This window comes from Lupinus angustifolius, chromosome LG11 (genome assembly GCF_001865875.1).
Source record: "Lupinus angustifolius cultivar Tanjil chromosome LG11, LupAngTanjil_v1.0, whole genome shotgun sequence".
NCBI classification, from domain to species: domain Eukaryota; kingdom Viridiplantae; phylum Streptophyta; class Magnoliopsida; order Fabales; family Fabaceae; genus Lupinus; species Lupinus angustifolius.
The window spans coordinates 24,493,955-24,506,145 of record NC_032019.1 but is presented as its reverse complement, the minus strand read 5'-3'; the positions used below and the strand labels follow the sequence as shown (position 1 = coordinate 24,506,145).

General features: G+C 33.9%; 2 protein-coding genes across 2 annotated transcripts; one reads left to right on the top strand and one right to left on the bottom strand.

Annotated features, from left to right (window-relative positions):
• LOC109359862 lies at positions 3,162–3,942 on the top strand. The gene is made up of 2 exons (XM_019604556.1): positions 3,162–3,542; positions 3,706–3,942. Exons 1-2 carry the CDS (start codon positions 3,162–3,164, stop codon positions 3,940–3,942), a joined length of 618 nt encoding a protein of 205 aa, XP_019460101.1.
• Positions 10,745–11,842, bottom strand: LOC109359860. Its single transcript, XM_019604555.1, has one exon. It carries the CDS (start codon positions 11,768–11,770, stop codon positions 10,745–10,747), a length of 1,026 nt encoding a protein of 341 aa, XP_019460100.1. The 5' UTR covers positions 11,771–11,842.

The window sequence follows — 12,191 nt, the reverse complement described above, 5'->3', positions numbered from 1 at the left end:
TGAAGCAGTTGAGGCATGGAAAGATCTTCATGACAGATTCTCTCAGGGAGACTGTTTTCGTATAGCTGAACTTTAATAGGAATTTTATAGAATGAGCCAAGCTAATCAATCTATTTTTGATTACTTTACTCAATTGAAGGTACTTTGGGAGGAAATTGAAAATTATAGAGCCATAGGTCGTTGTAAGTGTGTTGTTCCTTGCACTTGTGGTATAATTGATTTGGTTAAAATGCACAAAGAACAAGACTATATGATTCGATTTCTTAAGAGATTAAATGACTAATACTCACAAGTTGTTACAAATAATGTTAATAGAACATCTTCCTTCTATTATTAGTAAGGTTCTTAGGGAGGTTCTTAGTTTCTAATATTTTCTGACCCAAAGGCTCCAGCAATTCAATCTTAAGGAGGTTCTCAGTTTAGAGGCTTCAATGTAAATAGAGAAAGAGGAAACAAAACCATTAGAGGAAGAGGAAGAATGTCTCACAATGGTGTAGGTAGAGGAAATGGTGCCAGATTCTGCACTCGCTATGAAAGAGCCAATCAAATTGTGGATACATGCTTTCTAAAGCATGGCTATCGACTGGGTTATCACTACAAGAAATATGGTAAAGTTTCCAACACTACTACTACTTTTCCTATGGAGATGGAGTATGGTTCAGATGGAATGCACTATCAGAATGAGGAGGTTTTGGGTTGTGACAAAGGACAAAAGAACCAAGGATTCACTGATGCTCAAGTTAAATCCAATTTGGAATTACTTGAGAGGAACAAAATTGATTCAAACAAAGTGAAATTTGTCCTGACTGATAGTGTAGTAGCTGCAAATGCTAGTATGGCTTTACCTACATGTAATAAGTCTATGGATTGGTTGATAGACACTAAAGCCACTGATCATATTACTTATGATATGAGTATTTTGATAAATCAAAGATCTATTTCTCTTGTGACAATTACCTTACCTTACCTTACCTAATGAAGAAAAAGATAACACCTCCATTTGTGGCACTGTTTCTTTGTCACAGTCTCTCATATTGTCTAATGTGTTATATGTTCTTAAGTTTCATGTCAATCTAGTGTTAGTAACCAAGTTGACCTAATCTCATAATTGTCACTTAATTTTCAATCTTTAACTCTTGTGTCATTGTGCATAATACTATCAAGAAGGTGATTAGTACATGTACCTTGAAACATGGCTTGTTTGTCATCAATCCTCTACATAAGATCATTCATATGTTTTTGTCTCTCAGTCTTCTTCTACCTATACTAGTGATTTTAATCTCTGGCATCTAAGGATTGGCCATGGTCCATCATCATCATTGAAGGTTATGTCTAGTCAATTTTTTTATATTCCTCTTTGTAATAGATAAAATGTTCCTTGTGATGTTTGTCATAGTTCTAGACAAAAAAAGATTACCTTTCTGTAATAGCATTACACATTCAAATAAAATTTTCTAGTTGTTGTATATTGATATATGGGGTCCTTATTCCGCTACTTCTATCTTTGGCCACAATTATTTTCTTACCATTTTTTATGATCTCACAAGGTTTACTTGGGTTATAATGATGAAGGATAAAAGTGAAACTAGACAAATTATCATTAATTTTGTTGTTCTTGTTAAAAATCAATCTAGTGTTAAACTAAAGACCATTAGGAGTGATCATGGAGCTGAGATTTTGATGAATGATTTCTTCTCCAATAAGGGAATCATTCATCAAAGGTCTTGTGTTAGTACCCCCAACAAAATGGTGTTGTAGAGAGAAAACATCAACATATCCTCAATGTAGCAAGAGCCATTTTCTTTCAATCTTCTATATCTCCTACTCTTTGGAACTTTGCTATAAAACATGTTGTCCATATTATCAAGTTACCTAGCCCTTTACTTCAAAAATCCAGTCCATATAAGTTGCTCTATGGTTGCTTACCCTCCTTAGATTCATTGAAATTTTTTGGTTGTCTAGCTTATGCTAACACCCTTTCTGCAGGGAGGGGTAAATTTGATCCTAGAGCTAGGAAGTGTTTGTTCCTAAGTTATAAGGAGGGAACAAACGAGTTTATTCTTTATGACATGGTATCTCATCAAGTTTTCATTTCTAGAGATGTTGTTTTCTATGAACACTCTTTTCCTATGTCATCTAATTATCCCACTAGTCCTGATCCATCTACAAGTCATACACATGTTCCTATTGTTCCCAATACACTTGAGTCAAACACATTTTCTTTACTTGAGTCAAAGACATCCTCAGTGCCTGAGTCTAATACTTCTTCTCTATCATAGTCATACACATCCATCCCATCTACAAGATTACCATTGTACTCTTGCTCACACTGTCACAAATGGTACCAATCCTTCTTCTAAAGTTTCATATCCATTGTCATCTATTCTGGACTATTCTAGATGTTCTCATGGATTCCAAAGGTTTAGCTTGGTGTTTCTAGTAGTTTTGATCCTATTGCTTATAAGCAAGCAACTATATGAGTTCATTGGAGAAAGGCTACATATGATGAGTTACAAGCCTTGAATCAGGATAATACTTGGTCTCTGGTTTCCTTCCTACCAGATAAGGTTCCCATAGGATGTAAATGGGTTTACAAGACCAAAGTTTATGCTGATGGCACACTTGAGAGGTATAAGGCTAGGTTGGTAGCAAAAGTTTATACTCAATTGGAAGGAGTAGACTTCTTTGATACATTCTCTCTCGTGGTTAAGATTACCACTGTTAGAACTGTCCTAGCCTTAGCAGCCATTAAAGGATGGTTTTTGGAGCAACTTGATGTCAATAATGCATTTCTCCATGGAGATTTGCATGAAGAGGTTTATATGTCACCACACCTGGTCTTCCTCTTGATAATCTTCACCAAGTTTGCTAGTTGCATAAGTCCCTTTATGGGTTGAAACAAGCTAGCAGAGAGTGGCATACTACTCTCTCGCGTGCTCTAATTTCACTAGGGTATTCTCACTCTAAGGCATATCAAGCTCTCTTCACAAAGTTCACTCAATCCTTTACTGTTATATTGGTGTATGTAGATAATATGGTGTTAGTTGGCAATAACAGTCATGAGATTGACCAGGTCAAGCAATACCTTGATCATACCTTCAAGATTAAGGATTTGGGGTCCCTTAGGTTCTTTTTAGGGCTTGAAATATCTAGAACTAAGGATGGCATACATCTCAGTCAGAGAAATATACTTTACCTCTGCAAAGATCCATTTTGATCCATCTATGAAGCTGCAGCTTGAGCAAGACACTATTTTCTCTGATGTTCTGTGTTACAAAAGGCTAGTTGGGAGGTTGCTTTATCTAAATATCTCCAGGTCTGATATAGCCTATGTAGTGCAACAACTAAGCTTTTTTATGTGCAAGCCTATAGATGTATATTACAGAGCAGCCCTCAAAGTCCTTCATTACTTGAAGTCTCTCCTGCTCAGGGCTAGCTTTTCTAATCCACATCTGAGATCAAGCATGTTGGTTTTGTTGACTCAGATTGGGCCTGCTATTTGGTCACTAGGAAGTCCATTACAAGCTTCTGCATATTCCTCGGTTCCTCCCTAATTTCTTGGAAAATCCAAGAAGTAAAACACAGTTAATATGTCCTCTTCTGAAGCGGAATATAGCTTTAGGAAACCTAGCTTGTGAGGTGCAATGGCTCAATTACTTGTTTACATATATGCACATCCCTTTACTCAATACTTCCTAAATGTAGTGTGACAACAGATCAGTCATTTACTTGGCTCATAACCTAGTGTTTCATGAGAGGTTAAATCATATTGAGGTTGATTGTCATGTAGTTCGTGAGAAGATTCATAAAGGCCTTATTCATCTTCTTCCTATTTCTTCTCGGAAACAACTAGCTAATGCTTTCACCAAGCCATTACCTCAAGCTTCCTTTCACTCTTCTGTTTCCAAGTTGGGTTTGTGTTCACTCCACCATCCAACTTGAGGGGATGTTGACTTGATGCTTTTTGGTTCGTGGAGCTTCTCTTATTGATTAGTGCCTAGCTTACTTTGACTATTTATGTGTTAGCTTAGCCATTCATTAAATGTAATATAAAAGGTAGTTGTATTTTTTCTTGTATAGAAAGCATTTAAGGGCAATTATTTAACTCCCTGTTATATATAGTAGTTTTGGTATTTTTGTGTATTGATCCAATTCGTTCAATGGAAAATCAATCACATTTCATCACTCTCTTTTTCTCTAGATCCTAAGAGCCACTAATGTCAGGAACCTTATTCCATGATGAGTTGAAGGGTTAGAGTTTTCAATCTGCAATAATATGTTTTATAGTGTGGAAATGAATTATGGATCTGAACCATGAAGCACTATTGTCCTTTAAGTATACAAATTTGGTATGCACATGAGACTGATTGTCTTTGATACTTCATCCATATATATCCGTATCCATAAAGTACTGAAATCATTTTTAAAAAATAATAATAGAAAAATGATAAATCTTATATTTTCTCGAAACTCTCATACTTTTAAGATGTTTTTCTTACACTAGACATTCAAACTATCATGCAAGAGCATTTTAAGAGGGAGAAATTAGAGAAAAACATAACAAACGTTCAATTAAGTAATATTCATTATACCAAGTGCACGTGTAGTTAAAGAAAAAAGACAACATATGTATTGCATTGAGAATGAAGAGGAAATAAATCTGCACAATGTTGATAATGAAATGCAGCAATAAACAATGATTTTCAATGACAATATGATTTTTATATATATATATATATATATCAAATATGTTGTATCCTACATTTTCAATAATATGTGTGTCAAGATATCAAATACAATTGTATTAGGCACTTGGATACTTGTGTTGGTATGAATGATTCATTGATTAGCTGAATAGTAATAAATCCATAATGGTTGCTGTAAATATCAGAAAACAAGTGATATTTTGGTTGTCTTGGGTGGTCAATCATTCATAATATACTCACTGTATTTTGGTATCGATAACGTGTACCAGTTACATTCAAAATGCAACTTTGAAGGGAAAAGGCCACGATATGAGCCTACCTTAATGCACTATGGATATTATTCATTTGTTCTGGATCATCTATTGATTTATGATTAAACCCCACCTATTTCTTGACTTATGATAAAGGGAACCTTTCTTAACCTCAAATTAATTAATTGCATAAGACCGGTCCCAAAACATTCTTCAAGGGGCAAATTCTCATACCTAGGCAAGCATGATGGGAGCAAATAGACCATTGAGCATTGATCATGATCTAAAAGGGCCAAGGGTGTAATGGCAAAGAATGATGAAAAATGATATTGTTCCAAACATATTTAAATCGTGTATCATACCAATGAAAATATATCATGTCAATTGAAAAAATTAAACATTTATTATTTTTTCTATTTTTGTTTTAATATCATTGATGTGAGATATGATTCAATACATTATTTGTGACAAGAAATTCTTGTTAAAGAATGATGACGATGCTGTGATCGTTAAGAATATGAAATCACAGTCATACAACATGAAAAATGGTGAAAGCGAAAGGCCTAGTTACCTAATATTATAACACCACTCACTTTCAAATATGTAATTTTTCTCTTTAAAGGAGACAAGGACTACCCACATTAATGGCAAAATATTTTGTGGCCCATGGCTAAAGCTGGTGGTGCCTTTTGCATATATCTTCGTTTAACTTCTCTACAGTACAATGTACACATTGTTAGTAAGGAAAATACATCAGTTAGTTTCATTAGGTGCTATTGTTTTTTTAAATTAGAAAAGGAATGTGGTTACCAGGCATATCATTATACACAAAAAGATAAAATTTGGAATGAAATTAGTTATTACTTAACTTGTACTTATAGATGAACTGGTGAATCCACCTTCCCAAACCCCTCCCAAATAACTCGAGTTTTTATGTAGAAAATTTATTTTTTGGTATAACCAATAATATCCTTCTTGTCCCCTCCTCCTAAGAATCTGGAAAATATATTTGTACAAACGTGTTGAAGCTCAAAAAATCTGATCCAGAGAGTATTGATCTGATATCATAGTGGGTCAATTTTGTTAGCCCAAAATTCTCCTGCTTCAAAGGCCTTGTAACAACAGTAGCATATAGTAAGGAATCATTTGATAGCCAAATCACCACACCTACAATGAAACCCTAGTGTCACAAAAAAAATAGCCACGTGAAAGGAGAATGAAAAGGTGTTTATCATATGTGGAACAGTGGAGGTGGCTTGGGCATATCCCTTCGAAGATGCTAAATTAGGAACCTTGATGTCATACTTTATCACTTTAATTTATGTTTCTTTTGACATGAAGTCATTACAGACCACACATTGTACTTAAGTCACCACTCTCTTTTATTTCCATTATGACCAACAAGCGAATCCTATAACAATCTTAAACCTTTTCTTAACTGCATCCCATCCCAAACATGTAACCTTCTCAAAGCTTCTCTCAGCCACCTCCAGCAGGAATTTGGCACTGGAGGTGGTGGAGACGTGGATGGAGGGCATTATGGTTCTCGCGAATTGGTTCATGGTATGAAGAGGGTGTGAGCGAATTACGTGACTATGGTCTTTACATCTATCTATGCTTTAACGCTTCTTTTGTTAGTATGGCTGAGCAAAGAATAAGTTAAAGATTGCTGGGAACGAAATGAAGCATTCCACTTGAGTTCGATTTCTTTTGAAAAGGGCAAATTCAATCCTTTGGCATTTTTTCAATTCCTCCATCTCACTTCACTCTCTGTGATTTGAGCTCTAGAGGGAGCATTCACAATGCCAACTTCCCTATTTCGTATTGTACTCTTCTCTTCTTTCCTTGTAGTCCTTGTTTGTGATGTATTTTAACAGTAGCTCATGTTTAATAGTAGGAACATGTTTGCTATATAGTATGGAATGTATCAAATAAATGTAAGTTTGTATAGGCCTCTGGCCGAAAGTGTATTGTTGTAGTTGATATGGGCAAGGTTTTTGTAAAAATATCTAACTCTCATAGTAGATAACTTTGCTAGTGATTATGCATCTTACATCATTACTGGTATATACAAATATATAATATATAATTACTATCTAAATTGCTCATATTTTAGATTAACACTGTCTCATAGGGTTGTTCTTTTATCCAAAAGAGTTGTTCAAAATCTGAATCTCTTTGTTATATTCAGGTAAAATGGACTCCAACACCCAAGTCAATATAAGTGTATGGTTTAGAGAGAAAAAGTACATTGAGAGTATATGAGTAAGTAGAGTGAGATATACTCTAAGTTATGTGTTTTCATCATTATGGGTTGCCATGTTTTATCCTCTCCTAGATTCACATTGCTCTAAATTTGGTCTACCTCTGTCAAGTGGACAAAGAGAACCTTCACTGCAAAGACGCGCAACCTGTCCTTTGGTGTATAGGGGTTTTTCCTATTTTTGCATGCAATGACTTGGTCTTGTCTTCTCGTGGTTGTCATTTCCTATAGTTAGGTTGGCTTCCCGAACATAATCAATAGTCATGTGGGTGAGATCTTGCTTGCTCCGATTATAAGTCTGATTCCTAGTTGTCAATCCTAGTATTGAGATGGAAGAGATATGTTCTTGATACACTATTCATGGCTAAATCGTTGATGCCATCACGACCAAGCCATGGAGTATTCATGATCATGTACTAGCTGGGCCGTGATGTGACTACGGCAATACAAACTATCATGTGCTCAAGTACGGGCCATCAACACTTTTCTATAGAAAATAAGAATACAAGTGATGGATTTTTACCATCTAGAAGAGTTGAAGTAGATAGCTATATATATTATATTATATAACTAGAGATGTAATTAAAAGAAAAACTTTTATTTGCTACTATATAATGGTAGAGTATAATATCTATATACTGATAGTATAAAAATTTATATACAAATATTATATTATTCACCATTGATTTGTCTTATTTTTATTTAGAGTTAATGATAATTGAAAATAAATGATAAATAATATAATAATAATCTAAAAATCTTTTATGGTGTGAATGTATATCTCTTTTCTCATAATGTAACATATCAATGGTTGATGTAACAAATTTCTTTGGTTTTATCTCTATTTTCTTTACTATTTTACTGCTCATGTGTTCCTGGCAACAATAAACAAATAACAATAATATAATAAAGCATTTTAATCAATGAAGCTCTTGCCCCTGTTATTATCTGTGGTAAAATAGGGGAAATAGATCATCTCGTATCATTTATTTGTTATAAGCGGTCAAATGTAGAACACAAATATGTTTTAAAATATCATTATTATTATCAGACACACTTAAAATGTCTGAAATTTCTTTTTATAACATTTAATTATAGCTTCTGCTTATTTCTATAAAAAAAATATCTTCTTTTTACTGGTACCTATTATTATATTCCATGGTAAGAATCCAATAATATACCTATCTCTTACAATCTCTATTACACTTGACTACTCACCAACAAAAAATGGTACAAGAATATTTTCAGATTTCCTTTGTTATTTGGGAGGTGGCACGAGTTGTCATTTTTCTGTCCGGCCTCCCCCTTTCCTTTTCTATTTTTCTTTCCTTTTCTCTTCAATATATCAATACATATCTTCTAAAGTTATTATAAAGTGATATACCCTTAAAACAAATTTATTCTCAATTGATTTTAGTGTTTGCTGGTAGGCCACATGCTAGGTAGCAAATAATATTCCATTCATACATCAGTGTCTGGCCAAGTTCTGATGGTTCTAGCTATTGGCGTATACTTACAACACAAACTAAATTCATTATGTTATCTCATATGATAGAAACATTTAAATTAATATTGAATTTCATTTGTATAGAACCATTTTGTAAATTTTTTGGGAAAATTAGCTTTTAAGTTTGTACTTTGTAGTTAAGAAGGCGGCTGGAAACTTGTAGCTATGAATGTAACTTATTAAACTAGAGTTGTTCGGTAAAATAAGCTTTGTAACTAGCTGAAATTTAAAAAATAACTAAAAAAGACATACATTATTTATTAATTGAATTAATTAAATATATACATAATTGAAAATAATTACTTATTTTTATATTTTAGTTATGATTGAATATGTAATACTTATTTATTTGTTTCTTTTATTTCAATTTTTTTTTTTAAACCTCACATAAGTTTATAATATTCTTCCACTATTGACACTATATATTATTGAAAGATATAATACAAAAATATTTCATGCATTCAGCTAACAATCAAATGCAAGAATAATGTATATATCACAAAAAAATACAGTAGAAAATAATCTATCTATCAGAAAAGATTTTGAAAAGAAAATAATTTGTCACATTGGCTTCCATAATAAGCAGGAAATCTTGTCCCTAAAAAACTTGTTAGTTAATTTTGTTTTAGCCTTAAGAACACACCAAATAAAATCTCATAATGGGATGTAGTTCAATAAATAAGAAAAGAGTAAGCACGAATAAATATAGATTTAAAATAGAAATTTAAATCCAATAAATTTAAATTGCATAATTATAAAAAAAATATTTTAGGAAAAAGAAATTTAGGAATAACAAGAATTTTGAAAGGCAATATAATAGGAGGTCAACAAAGTGCAAATGTTATAATTATAGATAACTATGACATATCACTAAGATACCCTAGGAAAAGAAATGAAAAAAAAAACTGAAAATTATACAAATAGTAGAGGAATATGAACAAGAACCATTAGAATATAGCGAAATAGGAGCAAAATAAGTGATTCAGATATTGAGATATATAAGCTAGAAATACTATCATTAGGTGAAGATGAAATAGGTGAAGGATATGAGTCAATAGAATGAGAAATGTAAATTAATATGATGCATGAAGAAATAATATAAGAACAAATTCATGAGAAATTAAAATTCGATGAATATGAAAGTTATAGAGAAACGAGTAAAGGAATAGAGGAAACTAGGATAACTTTGATAATAAACAATTTAACAAAAATTAGTAGAGTAGACCTGAACCTAAAGTCCAAGGAACTAAATCAAGTGAATTTTATAGGAAAAATAGGAAAGTTAATAAAGTCTAGAAGAAAAATATAAATGTGTAGTAATACAGAAAAACATACAACATAGTCAATATTAACATAAGAAACATTAAGGATCACATTAATAAATAAGGCACTAGAAGCTGAAAATTTGAAAATACCCTTTAAAGATGAAGTATGAGAGATATATATTGCGAGAGTACAATTATTGATAAAAGCATATTTTCATGAAGAGATAGGTGCACAAGTAGAATTAATAATAACATATGATAGAATTATAAATAATGTTTAAAACAGTATTCTAGGAATATTAAATGTAATTTAATATATCAAATACTAAAATTTATGCTAAATACAAATTTTGCAATATCTAGGGCATAAGGGAATATGGATCACACATTAATAATATAACATAAAATAGGAGAAATTAGAATGATACTACCTAATAGTAGGGTTATAAGTATACAAATAATGATTAGATTAGTATTTACAAACGAACATAATATATATTAGAATTAGACATTATCAAATCTTATTATGATAAAGAATTTCAAAGGTTCTAGTATATAGAGAGGATGAGACAAATGTCATTAAGGATTAAAGGAATTTGTTTTGCTCATATTAAAATAAGACGAGAGAGTACCTTGAGATGTTGTCATATGAGAGGTTGCTCCGGTATCCATATACCAATTTCCATCAGGAACTTTGAGTGACATTGTATGCATAGCTTCCTCAATATCTGTAGGTGCATAAGAGGGGTTGCTTACAGCATAAGCTTGTGGACACTGGCCCAAAACTCCTGGTTGTTTTGATGGGTCATTTGGACGGCCCATTGTGAAGAAGGATATGGGCAGGGAGGTATCGCCCAAGGCTGTGGTGTCCACCCCCAGTTAGGAAATGGGTACTGATGCTGCTGCCAAGAGGGGGTTGGGAACTGCGGTTGGTGTTGCTGGTTGCTGCCACGACCACCGCGACCGCCTTTCCCACCACCACCACCGACACTGCGATTGTTGTTTCTGCTACTGGTGTTTGTGTGATTTCGATAGCCACCCTTTCTCCCGCCTCGGTTGTGTGAGGAATTTTCAGAAGAAGGGAGTAGTTCATCAAAACCCTTAGATTGTGCAGCAACCATGGCAGTATTTGATCCTGTGGCTGCCATCTTAATCAACCCGACTTCTTCTAGTGTAAGCATAGAGCGAGCTTGATAGAAAGGAGGGAGAGGGTTGCTTTGTCGGATCAGTGTAGCGACCCCTTTATATGCATCAGTGAGTCCAGACACTAGTTGAAGAACGAGTCGCTGATTGGAAACAGGTGCACCTACATTTTTCAATTGATCCGAAAGCATCTTTAGTCGTTGACAATATGCTGAAGCATTTGGAAAATCTTCCATTCGAGTGGTGGAGAAGTCTTGTTCGAGCGTGACTGCACGTGAGTGTTGGTTATCTTGAAAGATGTCTCGTAACCGATCCCACGCCTCCATTGCAGTGGAGTCAGGCTCAAGGATGGTGGTCAAAAGATCATTCGAAATAGTGGAATAAATCCATTGGAGAACAGTGGCATCAAGGGTGGACCACAATTCTTTCTCCTCATCGGTTTCGGGCAACTGCTTTTCCTTGTCTGCTTCCGGTGGAATGATATGGTGAATGACCTTGTGAGATCGGGCATGAATTTTGAAAAGTTCAGCCCACGTTCCATATTGAACGTTTTCCATTTCAAGAATGACGGAGATATGATTCTTGATATTGGATACGGCAAGAGCCGGATGAAAGGAATTCTTCGAACCAGACATGGCTGAGAAGCAGCAGAGAGAGGATGAGGAAGAAATGAAATGGGAGGATTAGAAGAAGCTAGAAAAGTTCCCTGGTTCTTCTGATACCATAAAGGAATTTGTTTTGCTCATATTAAAATAAGACGAGAGAGTACATTGAGATGTTGTCATATGAGAGGTTGCTCCGGTATCCATATACCAATTTCCATCAGGAACTTTGAGTGACATTGTATGCATAGCTTCCTCAATATCTGTAGGTGCATAAGAGGGGTTGCTTACAGCATAAGCTTGTGGACGCTGGCCCAAAAGGATATATATCCTTAATATAAGCATTTCCATATATGAGCCAATAAGAAGTGTGAATAGTCATAGAAATGATATTAATAAAAACGTTTAGCCATAGGAAAAATACATAATTCGCATGATGCATATTAGCTTAAAT

Bases quoted from the DNA above. Each gene is read 5' to 3' on its own strand.
- LOC109359862 (XM_019604556.1), top strand. From the start codon at position 3,162: ATGGCATACATCTCAGTCAGAGAAATATACTTTACCTCTGCAAAGATC. The intron at 3,543-3,705 runs GTTCCTCCCTAA...TCCTAAATGTAG, and splicing joins AAGCTTCTGCATATTCCTCG to TGTGACAACAGATCAGTCAT.
- LOC109359860 (XM_019604555.1), bottom strand. From the start codon at position 11,770: ATGTCTGGTTCGAAGAATTCCTTTCATCCGGCTCTTGCCGTATCCAAT.